The 19,793-nt window shown below is 48.8% G+C and overlaps 1 protein-coding gene across 4 annotated transcripts; it reads left to right on the top strand.

The window, feature by feature from the left end:
- The first annotated feature begins 73 nt into the window (after window positions 1-73).
- On the top strand, window positions 74-16,152 carry PHF7 (PHD finger protein 7). 4 transcript variants are annotated; one of them, XM_029053469.2, is made up of 12 exons: window positions 74-220; window positions 8,728-8,821; window positions 9,395-9,434; window positions 10,241-10,332; window positions 10,549-10,650; window positions 10,992-11,116; window positions 12,163-12,319; window positions 14,135-14,241; window positions 14,530-14,646; window positions 15,060-15,114; window positions 15,575-15,744; window positions 16,032-16,152. In XM_029053469.2, the coding sequence occupies exons 2-11, from the start codon at window positions 8,816-8,818 to the stop codon at window positions 15,737-15,739; spliced, it is 966 nt and encodes a 321-aa protein (XP_028909302.1). In that variant the 5' UTR covers window positions 74-220; window positions 8,728-8,815; the 3' UTR covers window positions 15,740-15,744; window positions 16,032-16,152. The 4 variants fall into 4 exon arrangements, with proteins under 4 accessions (XP_028909302.1, XP_028909301.1, XP_028909300.1 ...); XM_029053468.2 differs by having other exon boundaries at window positions 75-220; window positions 10,549-10,629; window positions 14,990-15,114; XM_029053467.2 differs by having other exon boundaries at window positions 75-220; window positions 14,990-15,114.
- Window positions 16,153-19,793: the final 3,641 nt, after the last annotated feature.

Genomic DNA, 19,793 nt, shown 5'->3' with positions numbered 1-19,793 from the left:
CGCGCGGCCGGCCCCTCCACCCCCGGCCCCTCCCGGCCCCTCCCGGCCTCTCCCGGTCCCTCCCGGTCCCTCCCGGCCCCTCCCGGCCCCTCCCGGCCCCTCCCGGCCTCTCCCGCTCCCCTGGATCCAGCAGCCCACCGCGGCTCAAATCGCGGGAAGGAGCCGTCGCGAGCCGTGCTTTACCAACCGCCCAGACGACCTAACCATCGGGCTCGGCGCTGTAAGCCACCCCTCCCCCGGGCCGCGCTCCTCCTGGGGGCGGCGCCCGAAGCCGCAGGAAGGCCCGGCGGCGGGCGAGGGGAGGGACGAACGGCCGGAGTTGGCGGGGGGAGGGGGGCGGGCGGCGGGCGGGCATCGCCCCCGCCCGGTGGCGCGTTCTAAGCGCCGGCTCGCTGGAAGGAGCCCGGGCTTGGCAATCAGAGGTCGTGGGTTCTCATCCCGGCTCGGCCACTGGGAAGTCACCCTCCTTAGGGCGAGTCATTTGACTTCTCTGGGCCTCGGTCACCTCATCCGGAAAATAGGGATGAAGACTGGGAGCCCCACGGGAGACGACCTGATGACCGTCTAGCGCTTAGAACGGTGCTTGGCACCTAGTAAGCGCTTAACAGATACCAACATTATTATCATTATAAATACGATCGAGTGAAGGGATCGATTCAGGGAACCTTGCCGGGTCGCGCGGCCGTTTGGGCCCAGAGTCACTGCCTCGTCCTGGACCAAATTTCCCCTCCCGACTCCATTGTGACGCGGGCCGGGGAGGGGGGCGTCCCCGCTCACCTCTCTCCCAGACTGGCCTCTAGCCAACTTGGAGGCCCCGTGGTTGGCCGTCCCCAGAAGCAGGGGCTGTCGGCTTGTTCCTTTCTCCACCCGGGCCGAGTGTCTAAGGCTGTGAGCTCGTTGGGGGCAGGGAACGCCCCTCTTTATCGTCGGTACTTGCCCAGCGCTCAGTACGGTGCTCTGCGCACAGTAGGCGCTCAGTAGAGAAGCAGCGTGGCTCAGTGGAAAGGGCTTGGGAGTCAGAGGTCATGGGTTCTAATCCCTGCTCCCCCACTTGTCAGCTGTGTGACTTTGGGCAGGTCACTTCACTTCTCGGTGCCTCAGTTACCACATCTGTAAACTGGGAATGAAGACTGTGAGCCTCATGTGGGGCAACCTGACTACCCTGTATCTACCCCAGCAATTAGAACAGTGCTTGGCACATAGTAAGTGCTTAACGAATAAAAAAAAAATACTATTGAATGGAGCAGTCGGATCGGACAGTGGTCTGCCAACTCCGTTGCATCGTCCCCTCCCAAGCGCTCAGTACGGTGCTGTGCGCACAGTAGGTGCTCGATCGATGCCGTTGATCGACTGCAGGAGGGGGAAAACATCTCTTCCAGTAAAGCTCAGCCTTCTCCGTCCATCCCCCGCCCCAGATTGTGAGCTTGGACTGGGCAGGGCATGTCACCGTTTATCACTGGACTGCGCTTTCCCACTTGTCAGCTGTGTGACTGTGGGCAAGTCACTTCACTTCTCTGTGCCTCAGTTACCTCAGCTGGAAAATGGGGATTAAGACTGTGAGCCTCACGTGGGACAACCTGATTACCCTGTATCTACCCCAGCGCTTAGAACAGTGCTCGGCACATAGTAAGCGCTTAACAAATACCAACATTATTATTATTTCCCAAGCACTCTGCACACAGTGAGTGCTTAGTAAATACCTTGAATGACTGTTAAAGGCACTAGCCTTCCCAGCGGCTGAGTGGAGGTCAGGTGGAGAAGTGGGATCTCTCTACAACCGAATACGTCACATGTCGGACATCTTCTAATCTATCGATGGCGTGATGAAAAATACATTTTATTTTCCAGTGTCGCCATGCGGGTAGCAGGTAGAGCAGGGGTAGGAAACTCAGATGGGGTCTACGCCGGAAAGCATTTTGCAAATAATTTGCTTAAGGGGAATTTTATCTTTTTCACGAGATCCAGCGGGTCCGATCCTAAGTATTCGTCTGCCAGATAATCACCAGACAAAAAAGTTTTGTCTGGCAGACGTTTACCAGGAGATGGTTTGGGGCTTCAGAGTTGAGATGAAACCAGTGTTTGGTTTGGTTGTTCTAGTAAAGCTAAATGTTCTTTTGCAGCTGCCACTGTAGCAATTTGTTGCTTCCCTTGCCTGTAATTTATTGTAATATGTGTCTCCTGGACTAGATTGTAAGCCCTCTTGAGGTCAGGAATCATGTTTACTGACTCTAGTCTACTCTCTCAAGCACTTAGTTCCATTCTCTACCCGCAGTAAACGTTTAACAAGTAGCATTGCTCGACTGAAGGATTTTGCTCCTTTCCTGGTAAATTGGCACTTTCCACCACACGTTTTCCCCTGGGGGAATCTAAGAAAGTCCCACGGTAACTGTTTTGAAAAGATTTGCTAGTAAAAACTCCCTGCAGTCATTCCCCCGGCTTGGGTGACTTTCTTTTTCCCCCCACAATATACCAGTGTTACACTTCTTTATAGAGCTCCGACTTGATGCTCCTAGGGTGAGCTGTGGATGAGGTGTTTTGAGAGCTGGGATTTCAGAAGCCCAAAACACATTTTGCAATGACGTTTTTACCTCTCACAGTGAAGTATACTGTGACCTCTCATTTCAAATAATGCCACATAGTGCTCTGCAGAGGTAAAACGTCAATGCAAAATCACTAAAATGGGGGAATGACTGCAGTGAGTTTTTACTAGAAAGACTGTCACGTAATCACAGACACTTGCCGGGGTTGTGACTCTGAGAACGTCAGGGGCTGCAGGTAGCAAACATCCAGAGTGGTTGAATTGTGCTCGAGTGTCTGGACTTGGGTTATCACTAAGTCAACCTGTGCAAAGCTTTTGGTGAGGAAAATTCTGCTTTTTTGTGACTGTGTATTCGCATTTGATTGTTTAGTTATCTTTTATTAGTACCTAACTGCACTGCTCTCTGATCATGTAAGTTTAAATTAAAGTGTTAACAGATGTGATTTTTTTAAGTGCTCAATATGTATTTCTCTTGTTTTGGTCACATTTTTGGATATCGGGAACATAATAAAAGTGGTTTGCATTATTCCTTTCCCTGGAAAATTATATTTCATTTAGCACCCTTTCACGTGACACTGTTTTCATGGAACCAGTTTCACGGACCTAACTGGGACTTGTCAGGACTTGAACAGGAGAGTCTACCTGTTCGAATGTCATTGAAAACGTGTACCATCCTGTGATTCTGTTTGCCTACCCGTATTAGTGATAGTCTTTTCTCTATGAGGAACGACTACGTATGTATGGCCAGGCTTGAAGTGGTCAAGAATTTGGAGTTCAGAATTTTCTGTCCAGAAGCAGTGTAGCCAAGTGGAAAGAACCCAGGCCTGGAGCTTCTCTGTGCCTCTGTTTCTTCATCTTCCTCCTCCTTAGACTGTCAGCCCCACTTGAGACTGGGTCCCACCTGATTATTTTTTATCTACCCCACCACTTAGTACAGTAATTGGTACCTGGTAAGTGCTTAACAAATTTTGCCATTACTATTATTAGCAGGTATCATCGTGGCGCAGTGGATGGAGCGTGGGCCCGGGAGTCAGAAGGTCATGGGTTCTAATCCTGACTTTTCCATTTGTATGCTGTCTGACCATGGGCAAGTCACTTGACTTCTCCGGGCCTCGGTTCCCTCATCTGTAAAATGGGGATTGAGATTGTGAGCCCCTCCTGGGACAAGGGACTGCGTCCTACCTGCTTTGTCTGTAACCACCCCGGTGCCTAGTACAGCGCCTGGTACGAAGTAAGCGCTTAACAAATTCCATTATTATTATTTTTCTTCAATCAGAGGTTCCCGCAACACTTTGCATAGGCTTGTTTTAGGACTATCAGATATAAGAAATCCTTGCATTCCCTTGTCTGAGTTTTCACAACCCCCCTTCCAAAATCACTGAATTTGATACCATTTCAAGTTTAGGGCATTGGATCTGACTTTTATGCCACCAGGCCCCTAAGGTATGTGTTACACTGAGGGGCAGCCTTTCCCCTCTGCCTGAAACACCCTGGGCTCACCTCCTCCAGGAGGCCTTCCCAGACTGAGCCCCCCTTTTCCTCTGCTCCCCCACCCCTCCCCGTCGCCCTGACTCCTTCCCTCTGCTCTAGCCCCCCACCCCATGTTTATCATTCTATTTATTTGTGTTAATGTTGTATGTATATATCTATAATTCTCTTTATACTGATGCTATTGGGGCCTGTTTACTTATTTTGATGCCTGTCTGCCCCCTTCTAGACTGTGAGCCCGTTGTGGGCAGGGATTGTCTCTATTTGTTGCTGAACTGTACTTTCCAAGCGCTTAGTACAGTGCTCTGTGCATAATAAGCGCTCAATAAATACGATTGAATGAATGAATGATTGCATTACATTACTTGGGCCCTTCCCCATTAACAGCTGTTCTGTTCTCTTTCCCCATGCTCGGCCCTCTGACTCCTTCCTCTCCCCTGGATCAGGGCGGGATGGAGGAGGAGCAAGGACAGCCCAGCTGTGGTAATTATGATGCAATTCCCTCCTTCTCCTCCTCTCCTTTCTCCCTGCCTCACTCCCATCACCACCCAAGGGATGGCTGCTCTTGTCTCTTCTTTCCCCTCCAATCCCTTCCTTGCTGGCCGCGGGCCGAGGAGAGAGGTGGAAGCGGCTCCTGCCAAATGCAGACAAGACTCATGCAAGCGCTTAGTACAGCGCTATGCACACAGCGCTCTAAAAAGTACCACTGATGATTATGGTGAGAAGACCTTTTCAGAGAGGAGAGAACCCGGGCCTGGAACTTGTCCGTACCTCCGTTTCCTCATCTCCCTCCTCCTCTTCAGGCTGTCAGGCCCACCTGGGTCGGGGACCATGTCCAACCTGGTCATCTTTCAGATAGCCCCGCCAAATCACCTCACAGTTCCCTGGGAGTCTCACCAGATCAGATTCACCCAGGAGTTTGCTTTTTAATTTTTTAATTTCTCTATGTGTTTTAGACCCATTTGTCGGTTGAGGCGGAGATGATGGCTTCTCCCTTCGGGAACATCGGATAAGCTTCAGGCCTGAGATTTCAGAAGGGGCGCCTGTGCGAAGAAATGGACCCTGGCGCTAGCGGTTTGCACAGCGCTGCTCACACTCTTCCCTCCCAGAGTGTCAGAGTCCCACCGGGGCAAGGAGTGTGCCCGGCGAGCTTATGCAGAGTGTGGGCAGAGGGCTGCGTACGGGGCCTATTTCAGGCTAAAGTGACCGCAGCATAGTGCCGCTGCTGTGTCGGAGAGCCTCGCTTAACTGGGCAGTTGCCCTGGTAGCTGCTGCGGTCAGTCTTTGCCCTTTATTTTAGCCAACTGTCTTTCAGAATTTCTACTGGGCCTGGCCATCTTGCAGAACATCCGAGGTGGCTCTCCGATGACTATGACCCTAGTGGGCAAAGCTGGGTCGTCTGCTAGAGCTATTTGCTTTCCACTGGATCAACACTAGGGTGACACAGTATTGTTCTAGAATTCTCTATGTGCTCTACTTTTAACCTTGGGATTTTTATGTCCATGTGATTGCTACTTGCAATACAAAATACTCGTCTGGCGATAGGACCCATCCATAAATGAGTGAGTACACAATTCTGGGGAATTTCAATAAAATAGGGTGGCCTGGCTTGGTGCGGAAACCAGTCCCGATGTATAACATCGTTCCTCTGGGGAAATTGGTTCCGACTTGGCATTTTCAGGAACTGGTTGTGTTGTAAATCAGACTTCCGGTACACCCAGTTCTGCTGTGGCATGTTTTTTTCTTGCACAGTTTGAACAGCACATGATGGAAGAATTAAGGGCTCTTCTTGGCACAACACAAGTCTTTTCTGGTACAAAATGATCCGTAAGTTGTGGCAAATAGATTTGGTGTAGGAAGAAGCGGTTCTGTACATGTGACGGAGAACGAAGGGTAATGCTGCTAAACTCTACAGCTTCTCCGCTATATCGTTCAGACTTGGTGTTTCTTTGCAAGAATCAGGGAGCTCTGTTTCTAGTCATTTTAAAACTGATTGCACCAGTCTAAAAGAGCCCTTACCTTGAGTTTTGGTTATCTGAGAATCATGGAAGATTCCTAGACGATTTCAGGTTTCTTTCGATCAGTCATTCGAGGCTATTTATTGAGGTCCCGCAGCGTTGCAATATGAGGTTCAGCCACGCCAGGGTCATCTGATATGGATGAAGCATAAAAGGATGCCTGAGGCCACCTTTTATGGAAAGCTTAGCATTTGAAACTCTGGAGAGACAGCCAGAAGGAAAGGTATGGAGCTGGACCGAAGGCCAACCTCCAAACGTGCTCTGTTGCTCTGCATGCAGCAGACGTTCAATAAGTACTGTGGATTGATTAGATTGATGTAAGTGCTCGGGCACTTAAGGCATGAGAGAGATTCTTCTGGCATCAGAATTGCCATCCAGCGCTTCAGTTTGGGGAGGACAAATGCGACAAAGAGCAAGGGCTAGAAGAAAGGCAGTTTTGAAGTGCTGCACGGCAGTGTGAGCCCAAACGTGTATGGTTTGTTAATTTTTTTATGATATTTACTATGTGCCAGGCACTCTACTAAGCGCCAGGATAGATACAACATTGGACACAGTCCAGGCCCCACGTGGGGTTTGCATTCTTAATCCTGTTGTTGGGTAGGAATTGTCTCTATCTGTTGCCGAATTGTACTTTCCGAGCTCTTAGTATGGTGCTCTGCACACAGTAGGAGCTCAATAAATACCATTGAATGAATGAATCTCCGTTTTACAGATGAGGCAACTGAGGCACAGAGAAGGGAAGTGACCTGCCCCAGGTCATACAGCAGATTAGTGTCGAATCAGGGATCAGAACCCAGGCCCTTCTGACTCCCAGGCCCGTGGCTGGGCACCGTGTACCTTGGTCTCTAGAAGCATCTCCGCATGCCAACTGAAAGCGATGGGACGGAGGCTCGCCTTTCACTTTCACCTATCACTCACTCCGTCTTCAGCGTTATCCTCAGCGGCCGGGGCCGTCAACTAGGCAGGGTACAGTTAAGAGCCGTAGACTCTGTCCCCAGGAGGCTTATAGTCTACCGGGGAGGGAGACTCAGGGACACAGGCCGTGCACAAACACTGCAGCTATTGCTAGCAAAGTATTTTGCTCTCATTTATCCTTCCGTAATCCGCTCAACCTGTGTAAGTACTCAGGCGTATCAAAGCAGAGTTTAGTCGTGGAAGTCCTGCTGGAGGAGGTGGGCGAGGGAGGACCGATGGGGAGGGTATTCCAGACAGGAGGAAGGACATGAGAAAGAAACACAGCCAGAAGGTTAGCTTGGGAAGAATGAGTGCGAGATGAGGTGTGGTGGGAGAAGAGAGGGGGATAGGTAAGAGGGAGAGAGAGCCGATGGAATCTCTTAAAGTTGAAGGTCTGGAGTTTCTGTCGCAGGTGACTGAGTAGCCATGGAAGATTTTGAAGGAGTTGAGAGTTGCGCTTAGAATGACATTTCCGAGAGAATCAGCAACACCCTGAAGTATGGCCTTGGAGAAGGGAGAAGCTGTATTATAATCTATCCAGGTTGTGATGCGTGCCTAGACCAGGGCGATGCCCATCTGGATGGGGAGGAAGGGGTGAATCTGAGGAGATGGGAGATCCAGCTCCACCTCTGGCCTGTTGTGTCACCTGAACCCCGCTGATCCTCAGTTCCCTCATTTGTAAAGTAGGGATATGACACCTACTCTCCCTCCCTCTTCTAGTGTGAGCCCCATGCAGGACAGAGACCGTGTGTGATATGATTGTATTGGGTCTACCCCAGTGCTTCGCATCCAGTGAGTGCTCAATAAATGCCATTTAAAAACAAGAAAGGGTTGAAGAGTGTGCCTAGAAGAAGCGGTCGTAACTTTCAAGGAGGCTTGGGACTTGTCTGCTCTCTGCTACTTGTCTGTTGTGTGGCCTTGGGCGGGTCACCTCACTTCTCTGTGCCTCAGTTACCTCATCTGCAAAATGGGGATTGAGACTGTGAGCTCTATGCGGGACTGGGGCTGTGTCCAACCCGATTTGCTTGTATCCACCCCAGTGCTTAGTACAGTGCTCGGCACATAGTAAGCACTTTACAAATACCATTATTATCATTGTTTTAGAGTCAAGTTCAAGGGTTTAGTACAGTGCTCTACACATAGTAAGCACTCAAGTACCATTGATGATGATGAAGAGGGAAGCCTCTGGTGAGGTTTGGAGAGTGTCACGTCGGAGGAGAGAAAGGGGCACAAACTAGTGATAGTGGGTCAAGTGGGGAGTTTTGTTTTTTGGGTTTTTTTGGTAGAAACTTGTGCAGTCCATGCCAGTCCCTGCCTACAAGGGCCCCACAGTCTAGAAGGGGGGAGACATACATCAAAACAAGTAAACAGGCATCAGGAGCATCAATATGAATAAATAGAATTATAGATAATATACACAGATTTCCACTGGTGAACACAGGAGTGGTGTGAGCACACTGTAGTAGACAAGCATGATGCCAGAAGGAACCGTAGGGCATGCCAGTGAATCCAGGCCTTCTCTGTGGTTTAATGTCATGCTGAGGGATTGCATCATGTTAGACCAGGAACCAGGCCGTTCCACAAAAGGGGTGGGAGGTTGTTTTCTACTGTTGAGTGATCATTTCAGAACGTGAAAGCGGTGCGGCACCCGTTGCCCACCCTCCCCCCCCCCCCCCCATCGCAAAAAGTCTGAATTTGCCTTTAGGGGATCCTTCTTTTGGTTCACAGGAATAATGCTTGGAGAATAACTGGAAAACGATGACACCTCAGAACCTTGTGGATTGCATGTAATGGATTTAAATGACCTGGTAACCTAATGAATGTGAGTAGCTTATGGGTTTCCTTGCAATACAGTGGCCGGAGCACTCAGGAAAAATGAAGTTCAACAGCTCCCCTAGGGCCATTTAGTCGTGTCCAACTGGAATAGGGTTTGGGAGTCAGAAGAGGCCCCTCTCTCATGGGTCTATGCCCTGTATCTTGTAGCTTCTTGAATGATTTTACCAAAACAAGTGAGGACCCCTTGATTCTGTTTTTAATCTCATTTTAACCTCATTTTAATCTCTCCTAAATGTTCTCCCTTCTCCATCTACGTTTCTCACAGAGAATGGAGATAGTAGGCTCCAGGGTTGGGAGATTGGAAGGGGCAGAATCGACAATGGATTCTACCTAAAGCCCGGGTGTGGGATCTCCCATCGAGGAGCTTGCTTCTCGCCCTGTTATCGGCAGGTGGTCGAGACTTGTGGGAGACCATGAGATTGGGAAAGGATGAGGCTATAAATAGTGTGTGGAAGACGGGAGAGAAGGATGAAGAGTAGGAGGAGGTGCAGACTTACAGCTCCCAGGGAGTGCAGAAGGAAAAATATCAAAGGGCTATTCTGTTCTTTCTGTTTTGCAGAAGCCAGCCATGTCTTGGTGGACCCAACTGCCTTCACCTGGTGAGGGATTAGAGGATGCCATTTGTGCTCTACCTAGAATGACCACTCCTATTTCAGTCCCCATTCCTGAAAAACCAGGGTTGTCCCAGCCAGAATTTTCCTGCATAATTTACTGTGAAGAGTTTTGAAGCATTGTCTAAAGTCCAACTCCTTCATCTTCGTTCTCCTTTCTAAGAAAGCGACAAACGTTATTCCTCCTGTCCTCCCAACATCTGTCAATCAATCAACGGTATTTATTGCATACTCACTGGGTGCAGAGCACTGTACTAAGTGCTTGGGAGAGTCCAATATCCCAGAAGTTGGTAGACACGTTCCCTGCCCACAAAGAGCCCACAGTCTAGAGCATCCCCTTTCTAATGAAGGGAAGTTGGAGGACGGGCCTCCGGTCAGCTAGAACCTGAGGAGATTTCAGGCATCCTGACTTCTAGTGCCCTGGTATCACCAGATCCCACCACCCTGTAGTTCTTACCTCTTCCATCCACAGAAGAGGTAAGAAATTGTGGTGTGAAAAATTTGAGGTTGAGTTTATAAGAAACAAGAAAACGACTGCACCATCTACCCCAATTAAAACCACTAAAAGCCACAAGTTACCACTTACTCCATCTAGGTAACATGCCCGAGTGAGTACGCGGGCCTAGCTTTAGTACCGTTTCGAGTAGTGTAAAGTGGACCCAGCTCTCTCCCTCCCCTGCCCCATCCTAATCTTGGGGGCTCTGAGGGATGAAGCTTTCCCACTTTCCCTTTCGTCGATAATCGTCCCTCTGAACCAGTTGTGATAACTAGGTTGACTCCGGTCTCTGTTTCAGTCTGCCGGCTATGTCGTCAAGAAGCTGGGGACCCTGAAAAATTAGGAGAGTTTATGCAGAAAGACAATCTCAACCTACACTATTTCTGCCTTGTGAGTGTAATGCCCTTCCTCTCCTTTGTTCCTCAACAACTGCTGCCCATTTCCTTTCAGTTTCTCTCCTTGCCCCCAGCTACAGTAGTTAAGAAATGCCATTTACTGCTACTGCTTTGTACTAATACCTTTCTCCCTACTTTCCCCTCTTCCTCTCACCCTCACACTTTCGTTATCCCTGGATGTTTATGATGCCTCTGCTCCATTGCTTCCCAGATTCTCTCTAGTGGGCTCCCACAGAGGGGCGAAGATGACAATGGATTCCATGGATTCTTACCTGAGGACATTAAAAAAGAGGTAACCCGCGCATCCAAGAAGGTTAGTGATGCTGGAATGGATAGCGGGATCCTCTGCCCATTTCAATCTGCCCATTTGTCTCTCTTGATCTGTTCACACACCTCCCCTCCCCTCCCTCCCCTCCCCCCCGGCTTCTTGGTGCTTGGTTCTGAGAATTAATAGATTTCCCTATCTCTCTGTCTCTTACTGACCCCCGCCTGAAGCTGGGGGTCACAAATGGAGAGTTGGGAAGGGAGCGATATTAAGCTAATTTTACTGGGGACAGCACAGCTTTTGGAGAAATGTACTTTTGCAATATAGAATTTAATATCATCTACTTCTCTTTCTTGGGGGCAAACGGCCCGACTGCATCTCATTTGTAGATATGCTTCATCTGTAAAAAAAAGGGAGCGGCTATCTTCTGCCAGAATGAAAGATGCCGCAGAAGTTTCCATCTTCCCTGTGGCCGCGAAAGGGGATGCATCTCACAGTTCTTCGGAGAATACAAGTAAGTTCTAGAGAAGGTTAGTCCTGTCATATGAGATTTCCTTTTCTGCCACAATGGGTTTAGAGACAGGTTGCCGTGAAGAAAGACAGAGCGGTACTTATGTCCGTATCTGTCGGTAATTTATTTTCAGGTCTGTCTCCCCAATGTTAATCCCTAAATTCCTTGTGGGCAGGGAACGTGTCTACCTACTCTATTGTATTGTATTATCTAAAGAGCTTCGTACAGTGTTCTGCACACAGTCGGTACTCAGTCAATACCAATGGTATTGGTTCACAGAATCCTGGGGGTGGGGTGGGGTGGGGAGTAGGCTGAAAGAATTGTTGTCACCCATTGACGTGAGACGGGGGTAGTTTCGCAGCAACCCAAAGGAACCACCTCACAGAGCTGGTGAAATTGGGCAGGCTGAAAATAGTAGTTTCAAAAAGTTTCAAAAAGAGCTTACTTTAAATCATTGACTTTTACTGTGTGAATGTTAGGGATATAGAGGGGAAAAGTTAGGAAGGTTAGACAATACATCCTTGAACATTGGGGATGAACATCAAGGTAGGCGATCTTCACATGGGTTCCTCCAAGCCCTCTGTTGTCCAGAATTGCTGGACAGAATTCTACCCTGGTGGCCCCTTGGCCTGGCTCAGAAAGGGCCCGTTTTATGTTCTTCTGTAATCGAGTCAATCTGTTTGCCTGCTTCTCCCTTTTTTTCCCATTATCCGGCCTTAAGCCACTTGAGTGGCTTTAGACTCAGAGCTCCCCTTCTTGCCCTCTTGAATTCTGCTTGGCCAGCATTCCTGAACAAGTATACAGGACAAAACTGGTGCCTTCATTTGTGGAATGGAGGCCTGGGGGAGGTCCTCAGGACAGGAGAGCTCTCTTTCCCAGCAGGAAACTGAAGGAACTGAAAGAGGAGTACAGCTGCTTTGAACTGGCCTTCTTCTTGGGGAGTTCATTGAGGGTTTGGATGTGTCTGTGTAATAAGTTTATTATAAGGTATTCTTTAAGAAGATTTCCTTGTTCCAAGTCAGAAATCAAATTTGTTTCCTCTGTAACAGGTCATTTTGCCAGAAACATAGTCCAGCCCAGGTGATGCAACCAGGACCGCTAGGGGTAGAAGATTGCATTTTATGTTGTGAAAATCTCTCTGTGCAGACTGATCTCATCCAGAGTCCATGTTGCAATCACACAATATATCACCGCAATTGCATGCAGGTGAGGCCCTTGTATTTACATCAGGCTGTCCCCGGAGCCTAAGACCCTAGATCACCCAGAGCCGAGCACCCCTGGAAGAGGCCAGAAGAATGCCTGAGCAAACATCAGCTCTCTCTTTCGGTTCTTGATGACTGACATGGTTTCTGCTTGGCTCCCAGCAATGCAGTCCAGTTAGGGATAGGCCACGGTGTCTCCACTGTGATCCGGGCTGTCAGTGGGAAGACCAGACCAGGATGGTCTTGGGTCATCTCCGGTCTGGAGGACCAGCAGGAGGCCAGGAACTTCCGCACTTTTTCTCTAGGATGAGCCCAGTGCTCATCCAATCAATCAAATCAAATATCTGGGTTCTCTGAGATTGCACAGGGCTGAGCCTCTTAATAATAATAATAATAATAATGTCGGTATATGTTAAGCGCTTATTATGTGCAGAGCACTGTTCTAGGCGCTGGGGTAGATTTACAGGGTAATCAGGTTGTCCCACGTGAGGCTCACAGTCTTAATCCCCATTTTACAGATGAGGTAACTGAGGCACAGAGAAGTTAAGTGACTTGCCCACAGTCACAAAGCTGACAAATGGCAGATCCGGGATTTGAACCCATGACCTCTGACTCCCAAGCCCGTGCTCTTTCCACTGAGCCACACTGCTTCTCTTCACCTATTTGCTCCTCAAATCAATTGTATTTATTAAATGCTTACTGTGTGCAGAGCACTGTACTAAGTGCCTGGGAGGGAACACTATTTAGTTGCCATTGTTTTTACGAGATGTTCTTCCCCTTGACTCTATTTATTGCCATTGTTCTTGTCTGTTTGTCTCCCCCGATTAGACTTTAAGCCCGTCAAACGGCAGGGACTGTCTCTATCTGTTACCGACTTGTTCATTCCAAGCGCTTAGTACAGTGCTCTGCACATAGTAAGCGCTCAATAAATACTATTGAATGAATGAATGAATGAACACTACTACAGAGTTAGTAAAACTGTGTCCAGGGCTCAATGAGCCCAAGAGACCCCCTAAGATGGACACGGACCCTAGAAGGGGCCTAGGCCCTCCGGCAGTGGACGGAAGAGTTGCCAGGCAGCAGAGCATTCATTCAGTCGCATTTATTGAGCACTGTACCAAGCTCTTGGAAAGGACAGTTCAGCAACAGAGAGAGAGAATCCCTGCCCACAACGGGCTCACAGTCTAGAAGGATGGGTCCAGATGCAGTTAGTCATCTTGGACTTCTTCCCTTCCCAAATTGCTCCCTCAGCCAGAGCCTGTGACTGAGGTCCTCCCATCTCTGGCCAACTCCATTGATTAGATCCAGTCAAATCTTCTAATGGACTCCTTCTGTCATCTTTGTTCTGGAGGATTTCCACCTCCTCCCTTTCACAGGAAGGGTAGCTAAAGATAGCCTACCTTGTCCCTTGGGGTTGAAAAGGGGTCAGAGATTGAGCCCCTAGCCTGGAACCTGTGGGGTTCCTATGATCCTCACTGGACTACAGGGTGAGCTGGAGCTGCTGAAGACCCCCCCGCCCCCCAACAGGCGTAGAGGAGAGTGGTCCCCTTCTTTGGCAGCCAGCTGGCCCCCTGTTCCCCCTCTCTACCTCCTCCCTGCTCAGTACTACCATCAACACACCCACCCGCTACCCGGGGGGGGGGCAAGTCACCCCTCTCCCCGCCAACCTGGCATATCACTCTCCCACTGCTGCCATGGGCAAACCCTAACCTGTTGATAGGCAGCCCCCAAGTTCACCCCACACCCTCTAAATAAAAAGTTACTCCCCCCACCCCCCCTCCAGTCCTCACCAGTTCCTCTTCTCTTGTTTCTCTTGCAGCAGTATGCCCATTCTTCAGCAGTGCATTTCTTCAAATGTCCTCAGTGTAACAATAGGGAAGAGTTTCATGAGGAAATGCTAAGAATGGGAATACATATTCCAGACAGGTAACAAGAACCCCCGATTCCAAAACAAACCGGGGAACAGAAGGGCTGGGTCCTTGGAATAGGGAGCAGACTCTACTGGGAAATTCAGGAGACTGAGATTTGGGGATTCTGGGAAGGGACTGATCAATCCCCCTGCAACCCCTGCCTTCCGCTCCTGCTGCTAAATTTAGCGTCTCAGTCTCAGCTCTTTTCCCTGGACTTCTTGGCTCCTGTCCAGGAGGAAAGAGATTCCTGCTGTCCAGTTGCGTGCCTCATGCTTCATCTGCACCGCTTTGCCGTTCTTTGCAGGGATGCCTCCTGGGAGCTTGAGCCTGGGGCTTTCTCAGGGTTGTATCAACAATACCAGCACTGTGACTCTCAAATCTGCCTTTATGACCGGGGCCGAAACAACTTTGCGGATGATGGGTAGGAAGCTTATGGTGTCTAGAGTTGAACCCCTGCGTGCCCTTGAGGAATTCAGTTTCAGCAGTGATCTTGACCACTCGGAGCTAGACTCTCCCCGCACCCAAGGCCTTTCCCCGACGCAGCTCACAGGTGGCCAGGAGGCAGGATTCCTGGGCGCTATTTTCAGTCCCATCACCGATTAAGTGGCTTTGGGCCAGTCCCTTTCTCTCTCGGAGTCTGTCACTCCTTCAGTCAAAAGGAGAGACCGAGTTCTAGCCCGCTTCTCCAGTATCCTCCCAGGAGCCCCACCCCTGCCTGTGGTTGGGCCTAATTACTACAATCCCCTCTGTGGCTCTTTCGACAGGGAGTGGACCCTCATTCTGTGTAATTCTTGCGGATCTCAAGGGACCCACAAGGCTTGCTCTTTCCTTCAGAGTCACTGTACTGAATGGGAATGTGGTGAATGCAGTGCTGCTAATGTGGCCGCAGGTAGGACTGAAAGGCAAGATGTTTGGAGTTTGGTTCTGGAGAGTAGAAGGAATGAGGAGCTCATAGGTGGGAAGGAAGCGAGCTGTGCTAATGAGATCAGTGAGATCTGGGGTCAGCACTACTTAGTTGTGGGAGTGGACTGGGGTGTGGGTTTCATCGTCCATCATCATCAATGGTATTTATTGATCACTTACTCTGTGTGCAGAGCACTGTACTAATAGAGTTGGTCGATATGTTCCCTGCCCACAGTGAGCTTACAGTCAATCAGTGGCATGAATTGAGTGCTTACTGGGAGCAGAGCACTGTACTAAATGCTTGGAAGAGTACAGTAGGGTTGGTAGATATGCTCGCTGGCCTCAAGGAACCGAACCTGGGGAACAAAATATCTAGGTTCTCTGAGATTGTATAGGGCTGAGCCTCTTCACATGTTTACTCCTCTTCTCGACCCTGGGGAACATAGAAGAGATTCCTGGTTGCAGCCAAATCAAGCGTCATCATGAAGAATCGGGGGAAACCAGTCACCAGGAACCCCCGGAAGACAAGCCGTCATCCCCCAAGAAAAGCAAAAACCATGAAAGCACTGAACACCAAGAATAAGATCTGCTTGTCTGGGGCCTCAGGATGACACAGGTTAATTTCTTTTCCTTGTTACATTTTGGTGGGAAGAGCTGGATTCTGGGAGAGGGAGAAAGAAAGGGAGGGTGGGATGGGGGAAGGGGTGATTCTAGTGGGGAGAGCAGTTGCCTGAGAGAAAGGCCTCCTGGCTCTTGCTGAGGAGGGAGTTAGGAGTCTGGGGTGCAGGTCTGGGAAAGGGCTGGGCAAAGGGGCTCAACGCAGCCCCTCAACAGCCTATTTTAGGGTATTCTGCGTCATCAGGAGGAATAACTTCTGATTTTTTTCCTTTCATCTTTTTCCAGGGCTCTCTTATTCATCCTTCATTAAACTGCTTTCTCATGGCCTGACCGGTTTTCTTTGGAACCTATCCTTGGCAGAAAACAACCTCTGAAACGTTATGTAAACACATTTGTCTCACCTTCATTTCTGTGTCTATGTGTTTCTCTTGATTTCTTCTGGGTTGGGCAGGGAGGAGGGAAAGGGGGCTTCTCTGGGGATCATACGCGGGGCCGGGGGGGAGAATTTTCAGGTTTAAGCAGATACTCTGGGTTTTCCTAGCCCTGTCATAGGGAATAATAATAATGCTTAAGTGCTTACTATGTGCCAAGCACTGTACTAAGCACTGGGGTAGATACAAGGTAATTGAGTTGGACACAGTCCCGCTCCCACATAGGGCTCACAGTCTTCATCCCCATTTTGCAGATGAGGTAACTGAAGCACAGAGAAGTGAAGTTATTTGCCCAAGTTCACGTAGACGACAAGTGGCAGAGCTGGGATTAGAACCCAGGTCCTTCTGACTCCCAGTCCTAGGCTCTGTTCACTAGGCCACACTACTTCTCTGTGCCAGGAAGCAGCCAGGGAAGATAGGAAGGGGCAAGGTGATTGAATGCTTTAAAGCTGATGGTAAAGAGTTTACGTTTGATGCGGAGGTGGATGGGCAGTTGCCCATCCGGAGGTTCTTGAGGAGTGGGGAAACATGGACTGAATGTTTTTGTAGAAAAATGATCCAGGCAGCAGAGTGAAGTATGGACTGGAGTGGGGAGAGACAGGAGGCAGGGAGGTCAGCAAGGAGGCTGATGCAGTGATCGAGGCAGGATAAGATAAATGCTTGGATTAAAGTGATAGCAGTTTGGATGGAGAAGAAAGGGCAGATTTTAGTGATGCTGTGAAGGTTGAATCAGCAGGATGTAGTGACAGACTGAATGTGTGTCAGTTGTATTTATTGAGCACTTAACTGTGTGTAGAGCTCTGTACTAAGCGTGTGACAGAGTAAAATATAACAATCAACAGACACATTCCCTGCCCTCAACAAGCTTACAGTCTTGATTCTATTTAGTTGCCATTGTTTTTACGAGATGTTCTTCCCCTTGACTCTATTTATTGCCATTGTTCTTGTCTGTCTGTCTCCCCCGATTAGACTTTAAGCCCGTCAAACGGCAGGGACTGTCTCTATCTGTTGCCGACTTGTTCATTCCAAGTGCTTAGTACAGTGCTCTGCACATAGCGCTCAATAAATACTATTGAATGAATAGAGGACTAGAGTGAATAAGAGACGAATCCAGAATAATGCCAAGGTTATGGGCTTGTGATGGAGGATGGGGATGCTGTCTACAGTGATGGGAAAGTCAGGGGGTGGACAGGATTTGGGTAGGAAGATATGGAGTTCCATTTTGGACAAGTTAAGCTTGAGAGGTTGGTGGGACATCCACGCACGTCACCTCCCATTAGCTCATTTTGCTCATTCACCTATCTTTTCCTCCTTCGCTTTCTCTTCCTTGAGGACGACACCCGCCTCTACTCCCACTACGATTTCTTGTTGCCATCATCTACTGCCCTTCCTGGCCCCACCAAATACCATAAATAAAGATCCTATCTTATCTGGGAAAAAAAAGAGAGGAGCATTATATCTTGGAAAATCTCTTGTAGAGCAGCTGGGTTCTGCAGAATTTAGGGTTTAGTAAATTATATGACCAAACCAAAAATGCTCTTTTACATGCTTGCCCTCCATCTCCCACTAAGCTATACAACCTTCCTACATTTGAAAATTCCATCTTATCTGGGAAAAGGGATAGGAATGTTGTACTTGGAGAGCGTCTTGTAGATAAGAGGGTGAAATCTATTTGTCACATTTCTGGTTGCAGGATTATTTCAAGTCTGCATCATCAGTTCTCTTCCTTGATTTAAGAAAGCAGAGATCCACTTTGTTTTTTGGGGTTTTTTTTTTATAGCATTAAACACTTACTTAGTGCCAGGCACTGTACTAAGTGCTGTGATAGATACAAACTAATCAGATTGGACACAGTCCATGTCCCACATGGGGCTCCCAGTTTAATCCACATTTTACAGATGAGGTAACTGAGGCACAGAGAAGTTAAATGTCTTGCCCAAGGTCACAGAGCAGACCAGTGGTGAAAATGGGATTGAAATTCAGGTTGTTCTGTTTTCAAGGCCCATGCTCTATCCACTAAGGCCACGCTGCTTCTCTGAATAATTTTTCATGTACTGAGTTAGATTGCCAAGGTCAAGTACTCTGACTCACACGCTTAGTCAACTAGCTTCTTGCATTTGTGATAGGAATTATGCGATCTGCTCTTTTGATCCAGAACTGTTGCTGTTAGAATAAGCTGGTTAGACATATCTGCATAGAGTTGCCCTTCCGGCTGAGAGAGATCACGGGCAGCAAATTTCACCTACAGGATCTGCGGAAAGGGTCCCTCCCTCAGAAAAAGTGCTTGAATTGTTTTTTGGGACAGGAAATTCTCCTCCAATGTGTGTCCGAGCTATGGCAGCTCTGAATTTATACTGGTTCAGGTTTACCACACCAGAGCTGACTCTATGACCTCAGTCTCCTAAGGTAAATCTTATATAATCCCTCTCTGCCTCCCTTCTCCAGTTTTCTTGTTCCATGGCCCACCCTGGTCTGGTCCCAGAGCTCTGGTTTTAATCACTGTAGTATTTATTAAGCTCTTACTGAGTGCCGCACACTGTACTAAGCGCTGGGATACATGATAGAAGAAGCAGAGTGGCCTAGTGGAAAGAGCATGGGCCTGGAAGTCAGAGGATCCGAGTTCTGATAATAATAATAATAATAATAATAATAATAATGATTGTGGTATTTAAGTGCTTAGTTCAATCCCAACTTTGCCACTTACCAGCTGTGTGACCTTGGCAAATCCATTTCTCTGTGCCTAAGTTCCCTCATCTCCAAAATGGGGCTTCAATACCCATTCTTCTTCCTCCTACTTAGACTGTGAGCCCCATGGGGGACCTGATTATCTTGTACCTACCCCAGTGCTTAGTACAGTGCTTGGTGCTTAATACAGTGTTTGACACATAGTAAATGATTAACGAATACCACAGTTATTAAAATAATCAGGTCAGACACTGTCCCTGTCCTACCCCAAGCTCAAAGCCTAAGTAGAGCAGAGAACAGGTATTGAATCTCCACTATTCAGACGAAGAAACTGAGACCCAGGGAAGTTAATAATTATGGTATCTGTTAAGCGCTTACTATGTGCCAGGCGCTGTACTGAGCGCTGGGGCGGATACAAGCAAATCAGGTTGGACACTGTCCCTGTCCCAACTGGGGCTCACAATCTCACTCCCCATTTTACAGATGAGGTCACTGAGGCCTCAGAAAAGTGAAATGACTTGCCCAATGTCACACAGCAGACAGCAGAACTGGGATTAGAACCCATGACCTTCTGACCCTCAGGCCAGTGCTCTATCCAGGGAGGTCCTAGAAATGGGAACTCGGGCACAGAGCTAGGGAAGGGGAGGGGAATGTCCTCAAGGGAGAGGTAGGAGAGGTGGGGTGAGGGGAGGTGCTGGAGTCTGAGCCTGGGCTGAGACTGATGACGGACACCCCGAAACCTCCCCTACCTCCAGAGATTCCTCAGGCCGTGGACGGGCTGGCTGTGGGAGCGGGGAGGGATGGGAACATCTTACTGATATGAAGGCAGGGAGGAGAGACAGCATTTTCCTTTCTCCCACCTCAGCTGGACGTCAACCCTTTAGGCTCTTGTCCAGGGCTAGGATGGAGGGGAGCTTGCTCCGGGAGTAGT

Source organism: Ornithorhynchus anatinus, chromosome X2 (genome assembly GCF_004115215.2).
Source record: "Ornithorhynchus anatinus isolate Pmale09 chromosome X2, mOrnAna1.pri.v4, whole genome shotgun sequence".
Classification (NCBI taxonomy): Eukaryota; Metazoa; Chordata; class Mammalia; order Monotremata; family Ornithorhynchidae; genus Ornithorhynchus; species Ornithorhynchus anatinus.
The sequence above is the reverse complement of the archived record's forward strand: the minus strand, read 5'-3'. Positions and strand labels throughout refer to the sequence as shown.

Bases quoted from the DNA above. Each gene is read 5' to 3' on its own strand.
- PHF7 (XM_029053467.2), top strand. The intron at 14,242-14,529 runs GTAACAAGAACC...CGTTCTTTGCAG, and splicing joins GGAATACATATTCCAGACAG to GGATGCCTCCTGGGAGCTTG. The intron at 15,115-15,574 runs GTAGGACTGAAA...TGGGGAACATAG, and splicing joins TGCTGCTAATGTGGCCGCAG to AAGAGATTCCTGGTTGCAGC.